Source organism: Crocodylus porosus, unplaced genomic scaffold (assembly GCF_001723895.1).
Source record: "Crocodylus porosus isolate Cpor-Errol unplaced genomic scaffold, CroPor_comp1, whole genome shotgun sequence".
NCBI lineage: Eukaryota > Metazoa > Chordata > Crocodylia > Crocodylidae > Crocodylus > Crocodylus porosus.
The window spans coordinates 21165998-21187015 of NW_017728917.1; the positions used below are offsets into that span (position 1 = coordinate 21165998).

At 43.3% G+C, this 21018-nt stretch overlaps 1 protein-coding gene and 1 long non-coding RNA gene across 4 annotated transcripts in view; one reads left to right on the plus strand and one right to left on the minus strand.

The window, feature by feature from the left end:
- ARHGEF3 (Rho guanine nucleotide exchange factor 3) overlaps window positions 1–21018 on the plus strand; it is a 285137-nt gene that overhangs the window by 127721 nt on the left and 136398 nt on the right. For all 3 annotated transcript variants that reach the window (XM_019536899.1, XM_019536898.1, XM_019536902.1), the window contains one exon: window positions 16846–16908. In XM_019536899.1, coding sequence (XP_019392444.1) covers window positions 16846–16908 — 63 coding nt within the window. The remainder of the gene's footprint in view (window positions 1–16845; window positions 16909–21018) is intronic.
- LOC109311314 lies at window positions 9793–20590 on the minus strand. Its single transcript, XR_002101472.1, has 3 exons — window positions 20580–20590; window positions 19430–19433; window positions 9793–10000 (listed from the first exon to the last, which is right to left on the minus strand). It is a non-coding gene; the product is annotated as an uncharacterized LOC109311314 (long non-coding RNA).

Below are 21018 nucleotides of genomic sequence, written 5' to 3' on the forward strand. Positions count from 1 at the left end.
TCTTCCAGTCTTTGGGCACTACACCAGAGCGCCAGGAGTTTTCAAAGATCCGTGCCAGGGGCTGGGCTATGACACTCGCCAGCTCCTTGAGTATCCTGGGGTGCAGGTTGTCGGGGCCAGCTGTGGTCTGTGGATGTGAGGCTTTAGTGCCATTCAGCAGCAAGGGGCTTCAGGGATAATCGCAGTCTGGAGGCACTCTTCCTCATAGTGTTGTGGGGACAGGCTCCAGTTGTGTCTGGGTCCTAGGACCTGCTTGTCTATCTCTGACTCAGGGTGGGTTATTCTGGCCTGCAGACAGAAGAGGTTACCTACCTGTACTCTAAGTAACTAGATCAAGGATTCTCAACCAGGTTGCGATGCTTAGTTAGATAAGTGCAGTTTCTGGTGAGGTGATGAGTGTAGGCTCTTGTCTTCCAGCCAGGCCTCCTCCCTCCACTCATTACAGCTCTGACTCTTCCCTGCAAGCTATTCCTCCTCTTTTCTGCCCCCCTTTTAAGCAGGTAAACACCATAATGAATAAATTAAGTTTTTGAAATAGGGAGCTGTTCATTTCACAGGTTATAAGGGGTGTCTTGACAGTGTTGAGAACTGCTAAGCTAAACAGAAAGTTCTGAGTTAGGCAACATCCAAAATCTTTGCCATCATTCAAAATGCATGGACTATAGAAGGAGCAGCCAAAGAAGCCATGAAAGGAATGTGCTTAGGGGCCTCAGAAATAGGCAATGTTCTGGGGAATCTTTATGAAGGGGATCATGTACTAGAAAAAATTGTAATGATAGCTGTATGTCAGCATTTCCACACCTGCTCAGACTTAGAAAATGCAGTTCATTTCTGGAGCATGTCAAAGCAAGGCCGCCTTTCTGAAGCCCTCCTTTGGGCCTGAATTGGCAGCCATCTTAGTTGAGCAAGTAGTAATTGTCTGTAAAGGTGCATGGCATAGGATAGTCCTCATGTGCATGTGGTTCCTCCCTTAAGGTATGACTTAAATATCTTTCCCCTATTGATCTATATAGTACTTGATATCACAATGTACATGAAGTGGCTTCTTCACTTTTTTTGTGTGGATTTGATCCAGGATTATTTTCTTGTGGCATGTCCTCTGCAAGTGATTCCTTACGTTGCCTGAAAAACAGTCAGGTAAATGCTGTCTCTGGAAAAATCAGTGGTAATTCTACACACTGGAAAGGAACATAAAACCTAGTACGTAATGAGCAGTAAAGTAATGAAACAAACTTCAGCAAAGGAATTACCGTATTTACCTGAATCCAAGATGTCTGATTTCAACACAACCCCCCAGTAATTAGATTCTATACATGGAAAATGTATTATAGTTTTCCATGTATAGAATCTAAATATTGGAGGATTGTCTTATTGGAGGACCAGGGAGCAGCAGCCAGGCAGGAGCCTGGGAGCTGCATTTTCACTGTTATACTCCAAATGCAGCCTGCCAGCCAATTAAACAGCTCTCCTGTAAAGGCTTACTTTCAAATGCTTTAATACATGGAGATGCACCTTCTATTCCCTAAACTAATCAATGACTAGCTAGGCAACTGCTATATATATTTTTTTAGATTAAAAAATGCTGAACCAAAAAAGTGAATGTAATCATATTTCACATCTTTCTGGATATTTTTTCCTTGTCAAAGAAATATAACTTATTCAGTATGTGTTATTGTTCTATTATGAGTTTTAGGACTGAGAGTTCTGAACTTTGCCAAGAACATTATTATAGACTAATCTGTTTTAGCCACCTGAGCCATTTTAAACATTTTTCAGTTTGGATGGATTCCGTGTGCTTGAGAGAGACACGACTGTGACTACAGTGTTTATCTATCTGAAAACATACATTCAAAATAATATATTTCCAATCTGCAAATGTACAGCACATTATAACATGGCTTGTGATATCTCACCAAAAAATTAAAATAAAACTACATTTTAGGTCCAGGTACAAGACCTTTCTGTTTACACAGTTTTCTCTTTCCAGTTATGATGCTGAAGAGCAGCCCTACAGCAGTCTTCTGGAAAGACGAAGCCTGTCAGTTTTGTTTTGAAAGTGACTTAGAATAAGGAGATTGAGAAGTCTTTTTTCCTTGTTTTGGTTTGGTGGCAAGAGGAGGAGGGGGGTTGTTACCAAGAGTGGTGAACCCTAATATATGTAGCGGACATGCTACATCAGTAAGAGCCATTAAAATACATATTACAGTACCTTGAACTTCACATGTTTTGAACTGAGGAGCTTGTTCCTATTAAATTAAATTAAACTAACTTCCTAAAACTGATTTAGTCATTTTGGTGCAAAAATCTGTGCAAACCTACTTGCATTCAGGAATAAAAGTGGGTTAAATCAATTCACCAAAGTCAGTTTGCTATTGATGAAAACTTCCTTCCCCATCACAGAATGTTTTTATCCTGTTATTTTTGTGCACTTTTGCATTTCCTCTCCCAGGTGGTAGTGTATAAATTTCCAGTAGATAATTTAACCCAGTGATGGAGAGAAGATGCCAGTCTAGGCTTCCTATAACAATGTCTCATTACTCTAATTCCTATAATTAAATTGCTATTACTCTTTATATATGCAATTCAGTATCTTACTTTCTCATCTCCTGGGAGCTAATTACTGAAAACAACTCTTTCCTGATGTATTGAGACCATAAAGCATTTTGCCTTTATTACCATGAATTTAAAAGTCACTGTGCTTAACCCAGGCAGTGCAAAAGGGGGCTAACACCTGATATACTAAATTGTTAATAGCATGTGTCTTAAAACACAGTGAGGACCTTCCAAAGCAGTCTATCTTTGGGTTTGGTCTGTGTCCAAACCCCAGTACAGGGGTTTATTAGTGTTGTATGCTTGTTTTATTTTGGTTTTGTATTTGTCTGACTTTGGGGAAGAAACCTTCTGGAACATTTTTGAGGTTGGCAATAATGGAGAAACATATCCTAGCAACACTCTCCTAACCTGAAAGTACACTAATTTGGACATGTATATAGTGTGTGTGTGTGTGTGTGTGTGTGTGTGTGTGTGTGTGTGTGTGTGTGTGTGTGTGTGTGTGTGTGTGTGTGTGTGTGTGTATTCACATGTTGCATGTAAGTTCAGTGATTTTTTGTTTATTTGCTTGTGCAAGCCATAACAAATGACTGGGAATGGAATGAAGTTTAATTACCTGTTATACCATATGATTTGAAAATATAATGAAAAGCATACGTTTGAAAAGTGACTGTTTAATATTAGATTCAGAGTGCAGCTGTCTATAACACTTTAGCAGAATTAGAGAAAAGTAGTTAGTCATGTTAGTCTGAAGTCAGGCAGACGGTAAGATAGAGATGAACCTTAGAGACGCATACATTTTCATAAACAAGAGCTTATTTCAACAGTATTGTAAGACTTTGGGGTAAAAACATTACAAAGATCATCCTTTCCGCATAAAACTTATTGCCTGCTTTGCTTTTAACTTGCCAAATCTGCCTTTTATTTTGGATAAAGAGGCTTAACAGAGATTTTGGTCATTGGTGTAATTTTTGTATCGGTAAATTTTACTGGTGAAAGGTTTCCACAGGGATAGTTTGTATGATGACATCAATCCTTTTCAATTCTTAGAAAATTAAAATATTTATCTAGCCTAATAGCAGATGAAGGTATTTTTTTAAAAGAAGTTATTTGAAAATGATTGAATTTCTAACAGCTATTGCATCAGACTTAGAGGTAGTATTGTGTACATTTTAGTATGTGGGCCTTGCTTAATTTTTTGAGGCAGGAAGTGCTGCACTTGTAATAGGAAGAGCAATCAATTGACATGCAATTAAATAAGACAAAGCAGACCACTTGATTTCCCAAGTCGCTTTCATACTTGTTTCTTTTACTTAATCATTTTTCTTATTATCCCATGTGTTCCCTTTGGCCTTTGTAATTAATGCTGACTTTACCAACATGTAAATTGAACACCCATTGACATATCTTCTAAATTTGGTCTACTATAAATATACTTCATGCTGTATTTTTTTACAGTAGATGAACTGGCTTTTTCATTATGCCTCTGGGTATGTTGCATCTAAATGAATGGGGAAAAGCCTACATGAAGTTGTTATTGCATAGGTTTGCAGCTATAGTAACTCTCACCCTGTCTTCTTCAAGTTCAGTTTAATCCTTTAGCCTTGCTAATTGGTTATGTTTCTTATTTAATATTCTCAATCATCTTTTGTTAGAACTCTGCCAGGGTTGTGAATGTCACATTTTGTGTTAATCACTGGCTGTGTGACTAACATTCTTTTCATGAGTTCTTGAGCAACGTAGGTACCCTCTTGCTTTTTCCCTGTCATTCGTTACTGTCCTGCAATGATAATGTCATTACATGCAAGTTGTTTATTGCTTCAACTCTACATAATTGCCTAGAACATTTTGTTATAGGTTTGGAGTTGAATAGGTGCTTCATGCTAGAGGGATTAACTGGATTTGTGAATGGTAGTAATTTACAAAAATGCCAATATTTATTTTAAAAGGAATAATAATCCCACAGCTTTTATCTTACTCTTCAGTCCTTCTGGAGAATTTGAAGCATACGCTTGAACTATTTTTACCTTTCATGGTTTCTGCTTTTTAAGAAGAAATTTGTAGTTTTTTTTCCTATAATATATAGACCACAGTTGCTTTCATTTCTTCTGAATTGATGAGTAGCCAAGTTTTGTCATGCTGAAGTGTTGATTACTTTGAAGGCTTTGTATAGTAGTTTTTGGTGTAGGGCTAGTTTACACAGTTTTTTAACTTTTATAGTTACATATTTTAGGGATGTAATTTGTTTTATACCTAGATGACCTCTATGAAGTGTATCAGAAGAACAGTTAAGGATAGGGTGACCATATGTCCCAGTTTGGCTGGGACAGTCCTAGATTTCAAAGACTATTCCTGGCCAGTTGGTCAACATTAAAATGAGAGTCCTGCAATTGCATGGCCATGAAGCACGGTCCAGTGGAGAGGTAAAACACCATGGTGTGCCAGGCAGCCCTGCCGCCTTGCCAGACTGTGCTCCAGCCTCTGCCACTGCCTACAGTAGCACTGCTGACTTGGGGAGTGGGAGCAGGGCAGTGTTCTGGATGTCCCAGATTTCCTTATGGTCACCCAAGTTAAGAAACATAATTCCAGAAGAGGTATGAGTTTGAGCCCTGTGCCATACTCATGACAAAGGTTGCCTCCATTGACCCAGCTGCAAATGGGTATGCTATTATTTGGATTAGAGAGTCAAAGGAGATTGAGTGTGATCATTGCCTAGTGTGGTGGCTGTAGCCTCAACCTCAGTTTGCTGTGCCTCAGTCACACTAGACCTGTGAGCTTGAGAAGACCTTTGACCATGAACTTGTAGTGTGGTTTCAATTAAGTTACACGAAAGATTTAGAAACAGCACTATTGTATTTTTTTGTATTTAGGCAATTCACAGATCCGTTTAGGCTTAGTGTGGATACATTGTATATGTTAGCAGCCACACTTATATTTTAAGATCCTGTAAAGTTAAAGTAAAACATTTGGTTTTCCTGTCCTCTTGAAAAATCTACCCTGGTTGGTGTTTTTGTGGCTATAATGAATACATTGCTTGAGTTTACATAGTAATAAGGGAGCAGGGAATAAACAGTCACTTTTTCTGTTACATTTTGCAATTTCTTGAAGAAGTTATTTTTGTGAAATTTCACTCTCTAATACTCCCAAATTCTGAGTTGTTCCATCAATGCTATCAGTAGTAGTCCATGAAATGCTTGCAGATGTTCCTTATTCTTGTCTGCTAAAGATGACTGATGGGAGGTTTTGAGCACCAACAGCCCACAGACACCCCCATCTGCCTTGCTCAAAACCTCCCATCAGTAGGCAGCCGTGTGTTAAAGCACAGAGGTAGTATACATGTGAACCAAGCCACATTAATAAAGTCTAAATTTATGCATTCAGTACCCATGTTTTCCAAGTGTAGTCATAGTCAGAAGTTCCTGACTGATGAGTACTGACAATCATCTACAGTTATGTAAAAGAGTAGGTCTTAGGAGGTAGTTCTTCTGGGTTGAATTCTTCAGCTTTGTTATTATTTATATTATTCTTGTATCTTCTTTTCCAAAACAGCCGGCATGCTATTACTTTATAATTGGCCAGAAGGCAGACGTTAGCTTCCTATATAGGCTTTTATGTTTGCTGTTGTTGAGGAGTACAGGCTGAATGTTGCCATAAAATTGTGCAGAACATTAAGAATGTAAAAGTAGTTACTGCTTCCAGGAACGTCTTTTAAAAGCATATTCAAGTACTTTAGTGAGTGAGAGACATAGACTGAAAGTGTTTTTCAAACTAGGGCTCTCCCACAAAATTAAGGCCTTCTGTGGCATCTCTTCTTTCTTCCTTTTAGTCCTCTAAAGTTGCTCATCACTTTTTTCAGCAGCATTTACAGAGCGGAAACCAAATCTTCAGCTATTATTGTCTGTGAGTTGTTATCTTTATTTGACAGAGGAAGACAACACAGCTGGATAAATAAGGATTATGTGTACTGAAATCTCTTGTTTCCTATATAAGTCTGTATCACCTGCAAAGAAAGAGCTCTGTAAAATTAATTCTTCACACTTTTGTGATGGCGGACAAAGGGTATTATTTGTGAGAAACCTGTGGGAAGACCTCTGAAGAGTTCTGTTGTCTCTCGAAAGAAGGAAGTGGATATATGAGAGAATACTGATTTGTATACTGGAATCCTAAAATACTTGCATTAATTTCTGTAGTAAAATTATACTTGTTTCTTGAACTTTGACTTCTTGACTCTTGGGCTAACACTTGATTGTTGAAATTATGTTTTGAAAGAATGTCATCTCTGCACAAAATGCACCATTTTTTTTCCTTTTATTTCAAGTAATTTTAATATATAAACTTTATACTGTATTAGCTATAATACACAATATACAAACTTTTCAGTAATTCTTGCTTAAAAATAAAATTTATTTGAAATGAACCTAAGTCCTAGTTCCAAAGTGACATAAGCCCTTTTAAAGTGTTACTGGTAATCTTCAGCAGTAGTACAACAGTTCCAAGTATTTTGGTCATAATTAACTAAACAATAATAATGTGTGATGTCTTCATTTCTTTGGTCATAGTCTGCATGCACATTTGATATCACCAAATTCTAGGGTTTTTTAGGCATATTTTAACATAAAGGGATTTTAAATGAGGGACCACATTGCTCCATTTTCTCTAATAAAGAACAGATCCAGAAGAACAGCATAGGATGCTGAAGAAATTTGCTCTAAGTTCAAGGCATGAACAGTCTTGCCAGTTCCTGGTGATTGTTAGTGATTTTTCTTCAAGCCCAACTCACTTGACTCCAGTGAGTCTTTGAAAATCTCATCTTTTATTTTAAAAAAAGAAAGTTTCTAGCCTTTATGGCTGTGGAGGTAAATAATATGGCTTTATGGCTGTGGAGGTAAATACCCCATAGAGGCAGAAGAAGGGCAAACAAAGTATTGTAGATTTTAAAACTATGGTTTTAAACCTGTGGTTTTTAAGCCAGCCTTACAGTTTTATGGTACTGAATACTTAAACTCTCAGGTCACAATAAATATACATTAAGCTCATTGTCTTATAGTTCAGATCTCAAAAAGCATTGATGAATTTGACACCATTCTTCAAGATTCTGAGTCCGCACAGAGAGACTCAGAGGTTGGAAAAAACAAAGATGATTTAGATTACAGAGAAAAGTCAAAACACCATATACATTCTTAAGGCAGACATTTAAATGGAAAATTATAACATGCTTATGAAGTTGATCACCTGTCCAGAATTGGAATAAGCCCAGGAAATTTAGATATTGTATCAGGATCCAGTCAGGCAAATGGATATAGTGCTAGAATATCTATTTGGTGCTGCTCAGAATACTTTGGAGATTTTAGGAAGCAGTGATAAAGGATTTAGAGTTTTAGAGATGAATTTTGGCTTGTTTGCCTGCAGCATGAGATTAATGAGAGAGAAGAAAATTTCAGTTGGTTGGAATTGGAATAGATCAGGAGTTCATTTGGTGTTTTAATTTTTATGGAATAACTTTTGATGCTTTCTAAAACCTTCCAATATAGGGATATTTTTACTTCATTATTTCCCAGGAAACAACCAAGAACAAAGAAATGAATCACTGAACAATGCTTTAAAATTTGTAATGCTTGTATAAGATAGCAGCCTGATGCAAAAGAAATAATAAAAAAGTTATAACACATTACATATTGGCTTAGTTTCAAGCTTGGATCACAGCTTGAGTTGATGCATCATGCAAAATAAATACCGTATTTATTCAAATAGAAGATATCCCCGATTACAAGATAACCCCCCCATACTTAAATTCTCTATATAGAAAATGTATAAGTTTGTTTTAATTTTCCAGGGATAGAATCTAATTATTGGAAGATTGCCTTAAATTTATTCCCCCTCCAGTTGCTACAGCAGTGAAAATGCATGTTACCTTTTCTTCAAACTGCTGCAAGTTTTAGCACAGGAAATCCACAAACACACTTTTGAACAACACTTTGACACCTACTTATATGTAGTACAAACTTTTTTTAAAAAGTTTTTTTTAAGGCCAAAACAGTTTCAAATTCAATTAGGCAAAGCTTAGTAGTCAAGATCCAAAATTCAACTGAGTAGAGCTCAGTCATCAAGTCTGTGTGGCTCTACTACCAGGCAAGTGTCTTCCCTCCCAGACCCATCAGTCGGGACTTCAGATACTCCCCAAATGCAGGCAGGCATCCTACATGCAACCCCAGGCCCAGAGGCCTTAGGGTTCAGATGTCCTAGATTTTAATTAAACTATTTTTTGTTGCAAAAAATATATATTTACATACATACACACTCACTTCTGTCCTCTGGCTGATCTGGTTCACTTGACATTCCATAACACATATAAAGTTAAACTATCATCATGCCGGTACAATACCACAACTGCTCACCTGTGTGTCTGCGTGCCTGTCAGCATCTCCTTTGCCCATCACAATCGCACAGAAAAACTGCTTTGGTGATCCCAACCCTCCCACTTCCCCCCAGTCCTTTCACTCATCATCATCATTGTTGTTGTTCTCTCTGGCAACCCAGTTCTTGTTCAGTCTGTGCCAGCCTTTTCTCTTCCATATGTCCTACTATCTTTCTGTAGCATACCTGCAGCTCAGTCACTCCCATTCTGTTGAAGTCCTCAACTGTGAGGTTTGTGTGTCTATTCATGACCAGGGTCCTGGTCTTTCACAGGGCATTGCTGAAGCAAGAGATGAAATGGTCAAAGTGGGCTGTTGGGGTCCCTTGCTGATCGGTCAGGTGGCCAGAGAGTCAAGGTCTTGACCCCTGTCACCATTAGGAGGAGTACGGTTACTCTCCCCCACACTTCCCTGAGCTCCAGAGGAGGTGTTTGATTTGTATCCTCCTTCCACGAGCAGATTTGTGTGGGGCAGGCAAGAGAGCCTCTCTGTGTTTCAGTGTCTGCCCAGGGAGTACCCACTGGACTACTTGCCACTTTTAATCCCTGTGCTCCTTTACAGGTCCTTGTGGAAGACTCACTCCCACACAGCCTTGCAGCTGTTGCTGGGGAGTATGCCCACAGGTGATAGTCTGTCCTTTGCATCTTATGGTGGTTTGTCAAGGTCACCAGGGCTTTGTTTTGTAGCTCATATCTGTTTCAGAAATGCTTCAGGACCTTGTAAAACCACAGTGGTTCCAAGGCCCATGGATGCCTGTTAGGCGGTTGTTTTAGAATGAACTACTGGGTTCAGAAGATTTTCTGCGCTTGAACAAAGGACGTACTCATGGTTGTTTTCACTCTTGCAAAGCTTTATTTAAGGATATTCGCAGAGGCAGGCAACAGAACAGAGCAGAGAGGACTGTCACTTCACATTGGCCTTAGGTGGCAGCTGCCACCCTGCATGATTCCCCTGGTCCCAGAGTGTCTCTATCTCGGGGATGCGATAGCCTGTGCTGGGGCTCCGCGCAAGTCGGAACTCTTGCCAGAGCTGAGGAACTTGTCGTAACTTAATGTACAGCTTATATAGTCTGGGGTAAACAACATTATCTCGAGCTAAGGATTTGGTTATTTCCAGCTAGGAATTTGGGGATGAGTTGTGATCTAATGCACTTGGTGTTTACTACATTCTTCTGTCTTACAACATTCTGCTATCTAAGTTCATAGTTCAGTCATGCTCACAGAGCAAGAAGCTATGTGCCACTTCATCAGCCTACTATAAAATCAGCATGCAAAACTCTTGCTCTTAGCACAGTGTGCAAAACTCTTGCTGGTAGCAAAGCTCTTACTATTACAGTGATACATACACTCCCCGGTATTGCAGCAAGTGCTCTGCAGAAAACTTCACAAAGCAGGCTTTTTTAGAGTCTTTCCCAGCTGCCATGTTGGAGATCTGGCTCATCTGCTTGGCCCAGAGAAACAGCAGAACATCTGGCATTCTTCAGCCCTTGGTCTGCTTGATTTTATACGGTGTGGCCCTTCTCCCATTTGGAGTGCAGATGAAGACACATCTGGCCCTCTGGATTCTATGGACATTTTGCCATGAGGTGGGGAAGAGCAGTGTGGGGTACAGAAGCACCAGTAGCAACACTGCCCTCATGAGTCCCCTGCACTCCTATTGACAGGCAGCACACGTTCCACAGTCCCAGTTTGTTTGATCATGACTCAGTTTTCTCTCATGCCTTCTGGCCTGTTAGTTCTGAGTCGAACTCCACCCCAAGGATCTTTACCCCCTCATGGGAGATAGAGACTCCCAGGGTAGACAGGTCCCTGAGCTTTCCCAGTGCCAAGCAGTTGCCTTTGCTCACATTGAGCTTGGTCCTTGCCACTGCTTCATACACCTGGGCATGTTGCGACACTCTTTCCACCAAACATTTGTCCCTGCACAGGATGTTGAAATTATCTATGTAGTCTAGGACCCTCGTCTCTGCCCTGCTCTGACCCTGGGGATCTCTACTCCATGTATCCCAGGGTCTTGCCTGGGCCTCTGGGCCAGTGGTTCCATAGAATCATAGAAAGTTAGGGTTTCATAGTTAGTAGGGTCGGAAGGGACCTGAGCAGATCATCAAGTCCGACCCCCAGCCGTGGCAGGAAAGAGTACTGGGGTCAAACGACCCTAGCAAGGTGATTGTCTAGACTTGTCTTAAAGACCCCTCAAGGTAAGAGCCAGCACCACTTCACTTGGAAGTTGGTTCCAGATCCTAGCTGCCTTGATGGTGAAGTAGCACCTCTTGATGTCTAATCTGAATTTACCCTCTGCCAGCTTGGAACTGCTATTTCTAGTCACTCCTGGTAGTGCTTGGGGGAACAGGGTCTTCCCCCAATGCTTGCTGGTCCCCTCTGACTAGTTTGTAACGGGCCACTAGATCCCCCCTCAGCCTTCTCTTGTAAGATAGGGTTGGAAGGGACCGCAGAAAGTCATGTGGTCCAACCTCCTGCTCAGAGCAGGACCAGTCCCCAACTAGATCAACCCAGCCAAAGCTTTGTCTAGCTGGGTTTTGAAAACCTCCAAGGATGGAGCTTCTACCACCTCTCTGGGTAACCTGTTCCAGTGTTTTACTACCCTCCTAGTGACAAAATTCTTCTTAGTATCTGACCTAAACGGCCCCTGTTGCAACTCGAGACTTGCTCCTTGTTCTGTCATCTGCCACCACTGGGAACAGTTTAACTTGAGTCCATCATGCAGATGAACAAGATTGGGGAGAGTGGGCTGGATGCCCAGCTCCATGCTGGCTGTGGTGGTCAGAAACCCATTCATCAATGCCCTGCTGCTCACATTGGTCTACATTGTTTTTATCCCTGCAATGAAAGTTGGGGGGACCACCACCTTCAGCATCTTGAACAGATCTGTGTGTTAACTAGCCCCCACTCATGACAAGAACCAGGTGTTCTCATCACAAGTCCTGGGATTCTCCAGAAATTTATATGCAGATGAGGTGCATGACAGCCTGGCATAGGTGGCAGAAAGCCGGGGCTTATATGGGTTCAGCGGTCTACTCCATGTGGCTGAGGAAGAAGAGGCTAACCGGGCATGTGTTGCACTATGCAGAGCACAATGGGAGTTGTAGTTCTTGTGCTGATGCATGCCCTTAGCACCCCCCACCCCCCAAGTAATGTTTTCTCCCTCTGTCTATGCAGTCTGGTCCAGCTTCACCTCAGGGGGTGCATCCAGATGAGTGGGCATGTGCCTCTCGCCCCATCTCAAACCCCTTTGAGGCGGGGCAAGATGCATGTGCAGGAATAAAAAAGTTCCCCACGCTGCAAACTTGCAGCACGGGGAGAAAATTAGACCCCTGGATATTTGTCTAAAAAAACAAAGTAAAGAAAAGCGGGGCAGGGCATGGTCCTGGACTGTGCCCTGAGGCAACCAGAGGCAGGGTCCTCCAGGAAGATGCTCTGGCTGCTAGAGCATCTCTGTGGTTGGCCCTTCACCTTGGTGCTGAACACACGGCCACCCAGGCCGTGTGTTCAGCACCAGGGCTCCAGTGCAGTAAGTAAGGGGCTGGGGAGGCTGGAGGAGGGGGAAGGGACCATTTGGGGGACCTCCACCAGCCCCACCCACTCTCCCAGTCTCCCCAATCCCTGCCCTGCTCAGCCCCTCTGCCCACCAGTCCCCCAGACCTCCAGTCCCTTCCATGCCTGTCCCCTCCCTCCACCAGCCCCACCGCCCAAAACTCCCCACCCCACCCCTGCCCAGCAGGACCTGGTATAGCGTGCAGGGATGCTGCTCCTGGTCCTGCTGAGCCACGCCAGGTCCTGCTACCATGGGCCCAGCCTGGCCAGGTGGCAGAAGGGCCCTGAGGGCAGCAGGACCTGGCTGGGCCTGGCACACGGCCCCCATGCACTGCATCAGTCCTGCTGCTGCTGCTAAAGGTAAGTTATGGGCCCTTGGCGGGGGAGCTGAGGCCCTCTAGGGTGTCTGGAGCCCTGGGCAGAGGGGCTGATAGGGACTGTGGCCCTCCAGGGGGGAGCTGGGGCCCTGTGGGGGGGGCATTCCATGTGAGGGGGTGGCACCCTGTTGGGGTCAGGGGACCCACCCCTCCTGAGCAGCCCCCCTACAAGGTCCCCCACACCCACAATCCCCTGCGGCACACCAACCCACATCCCTCCACACACACACACCTGCCTTTCCCCACACCGTTTCCCACCCCCTTCCTGCAAACACTACATCCCCCATCACACACCCATCATGTGCACATATAGTTATTTAGAATTTATTTTATTATAATGACAGAGACACTGGTAGGCTTCCACATTGCTTTAAATTGTTGTAAATATACCAATAAAGCATTGCCCAACTGATTGCTCTCTCTCTCTCTCTCTCCAAATGTATGCGTGCGCGCGTGTGTGTGTGTGTGTAGAGTGGTCTTTTGTGTTAATTGTGGAAAAACATGGATTTTGGGATATTATTTTAGAATGGATTTGGGATGCTGCTGCAGCAGTCCAGCTGGCACAAGGTACCAATTGGCTGGGGCCCAGAAGCTCCTCAGAGCAAGTAGCCCTGAGCTGTCAGGGCAGCTTTTTATACTGTTGGGGAGAGCACAGGTCCTGGCCCCAGGCTCTAGCTCCCCCTGGAGGAGCCAGGCAGGGTTATTTTGCCCCAAGTGGCACAGTTTGCTCCTCAGCAAAGTGCATGTCCGAGTACATGCGCTGAGGCAAAAAGCTCTGGCTCAAGTTTGCACCGCTTCTATTTGAGCTGCTGCAAGCGCACATGCTTGCATGTGTGGATGTGCCCAGGGAGGGCATTAATCATATACACCAGGCTGAGAGAGGGGGGTGAACTATTTGGGTCCCCATTTTATGATGTTTGCCAGGCATTTAATTCTGGTGAAGAAACAGGAACAATTGGAAATGGGAAAGAAAGGCGCAGCTAGCTGTGGGAATGAAGTCCAAATGTATACAGTGTCACTGCTCACCATCACTTGGAAAAAAAAGTCAGCACTCAGGGGATCCATACTTAATGGGCATTACCATATGTCCAATTGTAGCCCATTTAGATGGGCTACAATTCATGTGGCAGATTCTGGCAGGAGAAACTTACCTGCAAGGGAAACACCATATATTTGAGTCCATGAAGGCAGTTTTCCTTAAGCGCTCCCAGGGATAACTGTTCTTCCAGCATGGTTTAGTACCCGCTGAGGTGTTGGGGCTTAAAGCCCATGTTATGGAAAAAGGAGGCTCCTCCCTAGCTTGCTCCTGCAGCCATATGACTGAGGGCAGGCAAAACTTGCGAGCATCTGAATCCCAAGCCTCCGGGCTTGGGCCTGCATGTAGGATGCCTGCCAAAAGACTTTGGAAATATCTGAAGTCCTTGTTGGGGTGAAGGATGTTTGCCAGTTGTAGGGCCACTTGTGGTTTTGCACTGACTCATGGATTTGGACTTGATTTAGCTGATTTAGCTTGGAACATGAACATTTCATTTAAAAAAAAAAAAAAAAGTAAGTTCTAGGAAGGGAAATACCATGACCAATTAGGTGGTTTTCCTACTTGCAGGGGACACCCACTTCCTTGGTGGGGATTGTACCTGGACTGAGGTAGTGTATAGTTAGCCTCTCACTCCCACTTCCCCTTTATGGAAATGGGAGACTCCTCACTAGCTTGCTTCTGCAGCCGTACAGCTGAGGAGAAGTGAAACTCGAGAACATCTGAACCCCAAACCTCCTGGCTTGGGCCTGCATGTAGGACTCCTACCAAAGGGTTTGGTAGCATCTGAAGCCCCAGGCAGGGATGGAGGATGCTTTCTGGTAGTAGGGCCACACATGGTTCTTGAATGGATTTGGAATTGATTTGGCTGATTTGACTTGGGACATGAAAAATTTTTCTTAAAAAACAAACAAACAAACAAAACGTGTTAGGTTCTGGCATGGGGAAATCCCATGACCAAGGTGATGCAATTAAAATGGCACTGTGTAGTGGAGGGTTGCACCCTTGTCTGCTTGTGGACAGTTCATAGTTAGCTTCCCAGTAGCCAGCTTCCTGTGGGAGGATCTCAGCTACACGCCAACTATATGGAAATGGGAGAGACTGCTCCCTAGCTTGCTTGTGCAGCCATATAGCTGAGGGCAAGCAAAACTCAGGGGCATCTGAACCCCAAGCCTCTAGGCTTTGGCTTGCACATAGGATGCCTGCCAAAAGATTGAAGCCCCAGGCTGGGGTGGAGGATAGTTGCCGATAGCAGGGGCACGTATGGTTCTTGAATGATTCAGACTGACCTGATTTGGATAATTTGATCTGGGACATGAAAATATGTCCTTTAAAAAAAAAACAAAAAAAGGGTAGGTTCCCATCTACATGTTTGCCCAATTTTGGCCATGTGTTTTATAGTCATGCTCAGTGTTGGCTGTATTCAGTCAAATTCATGGTTGGTTTCCATTGCTGAGCACATACTACTTTTGGCAATAGTTTAATGTATAGGTAATGTATTTAGTGAGATTTCCTTGTATGCAGTTGCTGAACACATGGTCCTTTTGGTAGCAGTTTAATGATAAACAAGGTATACAGTGAGATTTTCTTGTATGTATTTATAAGACAAAGGGCTTTCTTCTTATGCCAATTGGGGGGGAAAACCTTGTCTTGTATTTGAGTAAATATGGTACATATATAAATACATTAGTGTCTATTTGTTGTTAAAATGCTATTTTCGGGAGGAAAAGTATATTTCACAAGCCATGAACTTAAAATCTGTGCAGGTGTTTAATCCTCATCCTGTGCATTATTTAAGATCCTCTTTAAACACAGCTCTGAAGCCTTATGCAAGGCATAGGTCTCATACTGGCTGTCTGCACAGGGGTGACTTCCACAGAAGTTTAGCTATAAAATACACTTTGTTCTTATTTTTTTTAAATCTTCAAGATGTTTTCAGTATTTCCATTTAAGTGAAGAAAATGGGAAATTAGATTTAATGCCTAATGGTTCAGTTGTATTTGTTGTAAAGTGACTACTCAGCGTCTGAGCTCTTTTTTTTTGATTGTCATGTTCAAATTTAAAATTACAGCTTCTGTTTTTATATTCCTAAAGAAATGTTATTGTGACAGCTTCCATGTTCTTGATGCAAGGTTCAAATTAGGTTTTTGGTGGATGCCCATATGAAGGTTGCACATCTGATGGCTTTTAAGAGAAAAGTAGCCGTGGTAGGTTTGGGCTGGTGGTTGATTCTTATGTTACTACTGAATTATGCCTAAAATAAGGTTTTGTAACTTAACTTACTCTGTGTGACATGGCAGCAAAGGATGGAGGCAGGGCAGCCCCGGGGGGGGGGGGGGTGTGAATCGGGGTGACCACCCTGGACCCCATGCTTTGGGGAACTCCATGGAGCTGGGCGGAGCGCCCACGGTGACCCCATGCTGCTGGCTTCAGGTTCAGCCGCTCGCTACCCTCCCCTCCCTCCCCCACTGCCGATGCAGTCACTGCTGATTGCAGCAGCAGCTTCTTCAGGTCTGGGGTGTGTGGGATTGGAGTGGGGGGCGAGGCCCCGTGTGGGCTGATTTACCCTGGGCCTCGCACCCTGCTTAGGTCACCTCTGGATGGAGGGATGAGGAGGAGTAGTAGGATATAAAAATAATGCCTTGAATTTGCAGATCAATTAAGACTTTATTATTTTAATTGTTCAGTTATCCTCCATTTTATTGTTGGTGGCACTTAACAGTGGTATGAACTAATTAATGTAGAACTAATAGCTGTAAATGACTTTTATCTTTTTGGGAACTATCAATAAATCTATAAAGTGAACAAAGTATTTATATATTGTATTGTGATATCTTTTTACGTACCTTTTGACCATTTTTTCAAGGTAACTTGTTAATCTTAACCAATTTCTGAAATTTTGTTTCATTTTTGTTTTGCAGAAGAAACGGAAGCAGTGTAGCCAAGATGAAGATACGATCAGTATCTGTAGCCTTGATGCAAGTGTGAGTCATTTCTTTAGAATTTTTATTCCTCAAATTAAAATGTGGGTATCCTGTTGTGTTCTACCAACATGCATTAGCTATTACAGCTGTGGTCTGTTCATTCATGGCCTGAAATAACTACTGTTTTGCACACTGCTTAGAATGTAAATTTATTATACTATTATTGGCAATAGATAAATATAAGATTGCAGCTTTTATTTTATTTTATTTATTTACTAGATTTATATCCCACCCTCCCTAGAAAAGGGTCTGGGCAGCTTACAATAAAAAGGAAAATAAATCATAAAAACAGGTAAAATATTAAAATAGGATAGTGAGTAATAAACAACAGATTCCTTAAACAGTGTTCCAAAAGGTAGACCCTTGCCAGAGAAGCAAGCAGGGAAACATTCCATCTCATGGGCACATTTACCTGTGAAATTAGCGTGGCTAAATAAACTCCAGTGAAGTTTGCACCAAAGTTTATTGCTCCTGGGGTCCATAGCATGTTGAGCTAGGGCAGCACAGCCCCGGATGGCGGGGGGCCTGGGGAAGAGGGGTCAGCCTGCCAGCCTGGGGCTGCTCTGACCCAGCTTAACATGCTGCAGTGGGGTGGCTGGGGCATAAATGTGCTACAGTGTGAGGCTAGATGGCAGGTAGCCCCTGCACTGTAGTTCCCTTGTGCACCACCCATTCTCAGTTACCATCTACATGTACGTTGCAGTGCACTAAATAACTCCACTGTAGGAGTGTACTTTGTCGCAGGACACTGAAGTGCCCTGCTTCTATAAAGAGTTACAGGTGCTGGTTGCCAGGGCAACCACAGTTTGGTCAGCTGACCAGAAGGGGCCAGGGCCTGGCCTATATAAACAAGCCAGGCTGAGGCCAGAGACAGTTCCCTGCTGACATCCAAGGGAGAAGGAGCTCTGCTGGAGTACCCAGCCTAGAGAAGCTGGATGGCCAGCTTCGGTTTGAGGACTGGGTGGAGAAGGCCCTGGTAGGGATTTGAATGATGATTAGCCAGAGGGCTTAGAGTTTGCATTTTAGCTGGGAGGCTTAGTTTTGAGTTGTAGCCAATTGGCTTATGCTATTGCTTTTGTTTGTTATTACACCGGAGGACCAGGTGAGGCTAATAGGGGTTGGAGGAGGCCTCATAGGGGCTCCACAGTGGTGTGGGGACCCCGGTGCCAGAGAGGGCACAGCATTGAGGGGATGCACTGCCTCCAGCCCTGAGAAGGGGCACAGTGCATTGGGGGTCAGGTAAGGTCGAGGCTGCCTGAGCCCCACAGGAGTCATAGACCCAAGGAGGGGATTTAGGGGTCACGTACAGCTACGGCCACCTGAGCCCCAAGCACAGAGAAAGGCCCTAGTACAGGCGGAGCCCCAGGAAGGGTGCTCACTTAAGACCCAAGAGGGGAATTTGGGGGCCAGGCACGGCTGTGGTCACCTGAGTCCTGATTGTGAGACAGGGCCCCAGTGCGGGCAGGGTTGCGAGGGGAGGCCCCAATCGTGAGAACAGGCCTCGTTGCGGGCATGGCCATGGAGAAAGCAGGCCTCTGAGAGAAAAGAGAAGCTAGGAAATGCTTGTGAGGGCGCAGGTCAGACGGCCGTGAGAGAGGCCAGACAGTGTCCGTGGGGAGTGCGGGCAACTGTGAGGAAAAGAGAGGCCAGGGAGCGTCCGTGTGGATGCAGGCCACTGAGAGAGAGGCCAGAGAGCCCGTGAGGGCCTGGGCCAGGGTGAGAACTCCAGGGGGCCCGTGAGGGTGCGGGCAATTACGTGAAGAGCCAGGGGTGCCCATGAGGGCATAGATAGAAATTGATTAGACAATGACCAGGACATCTGCGAGGCTTGGGGTGTGGTATCAGGGGTGGTAGGAGCCACACATTGCCTTTAAGGCGTTAGAGTCACCTTAGACGGGGCACAGACTTGAATACGTTGGGTACTGTGCCAAGGAAGACAAAAGGCAGCCTCCCTTAATACTCTTAATATCAAAGACATGGCGGGTGAGAACGAGGGTGCATTGACACTAACTTGGCATGGTAGGGGATGCTAAGAGAGATCATGGCCACTCCTAGACGCCACCCCGTGATATACTTCTATCAGGCAGTACTATCCTATGGCTGAATTAATTAGTTTACTGTAGCCTAATAGTGCCACACATGTAGACAGTGATGCTTTACTATGGAGCTAATTAGTCAACTCCACAGTAAGTACACATGTAGATGTGCTCACTCACTCACTTTTGCACCCTCATCCAGGGGAGAGCCCTCTCCCAGCCCAGCCCATCCTTGGTTCCCAGCCCTCTCACCCAACATTCACTTCCTTCATTAAAAACAGAAAGCTTCTGTACTAAGCTTGTACCCAGTGGTGTACCATGGGTCTATGGCACCTAGGGGCCAATTCTTGCATTTGTGCCCCGCCACCCCCCGTCTGCAGGTCACCCGGCAGCTGATCACTGAGAGATCACCAAAAGCAGAAATGCCACCAGCACTTCCCCGCACCACTTCCAAGTACTCCCTGTAGGGCCCAGCCCCCTCTCACCCCCCTGTCAGTAGACAACTGCCTGTACCTCCCCTCTTACAGGGACCCTGTGCCTGTTCTGAAATTCTACTTGTTTACCCATTCCTCCCAACAAACATACTGTGTCTGTTAAAAGGAATTATAACAGAAAAACCAAAAGCCATTGTGTAGCCACTGGATGGCAATGTTAAAGGGTACCATTGAGCTTTACCTTTCTATAGCAACTGCCCTGAAGGTCTGCAGGCCTTATAAACAGACTAGCTGGGCCCTTGGGTCCTGTTGCAAGGGTGTCTGTCAAGCAGTATGCAGACAAGGTTATTTGGGTAAATGTGATATATTTTATTAGACCAACTTAATAGCTGGAAAAAATGTTTTTTGCAAGCATTAGGGCACAAACATCCTTCTTTAGGAATAGGGAGAGTCTGCTGGTGTTTTGTGTTCTCCTGGATGGAATAAAGCCAATATACAAAATGAAGGTCTGTGAAAATGCAAATGTGTGGTGGTGAAGATCAGAGGCCATGGGAGACAATAGATGTGAGACAGGTAGGTGGGGTGGGGGTAAAGGGGCAATGTTGGCTTAGTAATAGAATGCAGCTGTTAAAATGTAGAGAGGTTACCTGGGGTTATCAGATGGCAGGCAAGTTATAATGTGCCATAAATCCAATATCTGTATTTATTTTATATCCAGTAGACTTATGAAATGAAGTTTGTAGGCTTGTCTGTGAAAGGTGTTGTGTAAATTCCCTTGAGGATTAGAACTGAGAGATTGGAAAGAAAGTGGTTGTGTTGTGAGTAGTGTGTACCCATGGATAATTTGGTATTTTTGTCTTTGATAGATTTTCGGTATGCATTCATTCTGGTACACAGTTGTTGTTTGGTTTCTTCTATTTTCCATCAGGGCAGTTAGTGCACTCAGTGAGCTATATAACATTTCTGGAGGTGTAGGTATAAGATCCAGAAATGGTGATAATTTTGTTGTGGGGAGTAGTTATTGTGGGAGTGGTGGAGATGTTTTGGCAGGTTTTACATTTCTTGTCCTACTATGATCTGGTTTTGGACATACTGTTAAGAAAGTTTCAGTTAGTTTACTGTATATCCAAAGATTTTCGTAAGAAATATGCAAGCATCATATAGAGGCCTACATATGCCCACAAAATATAGATGTAAACACATTGTAAATTATAATACAAAATTCTACTTAAGGTGCTTAACCTTATCAAAATTATGTCAGGAAATTGATATTTCAAAAACAAATAGATTTGGAATTTTTAATTTGCAGAAAATGTAAAAAAAATAAAAATAAAAAAGACTTTTTGATTCAAGATGAATGGAAATGGCAAAATACCCATTTTTTCTTCTAATGGAAAATGCTGAGCTTTGAAGTGTCAAGTTACTGTAAGTGTACCCCTGACTTGGTCTACATGCATATTTTGCAATTTAGTTATGGGGTGTTTTTACACTTATTCAACCACAAGCACAGATATAGTTACACTAGCATAAAAGTGTACCAATGTAACTTTTTCTGCATTGGAACAAACTTTGTTATATAATTTTACATAATTCATATTTATTGGCCTAATCTAAGGTGTAGAACACCTCCTGTGACATTC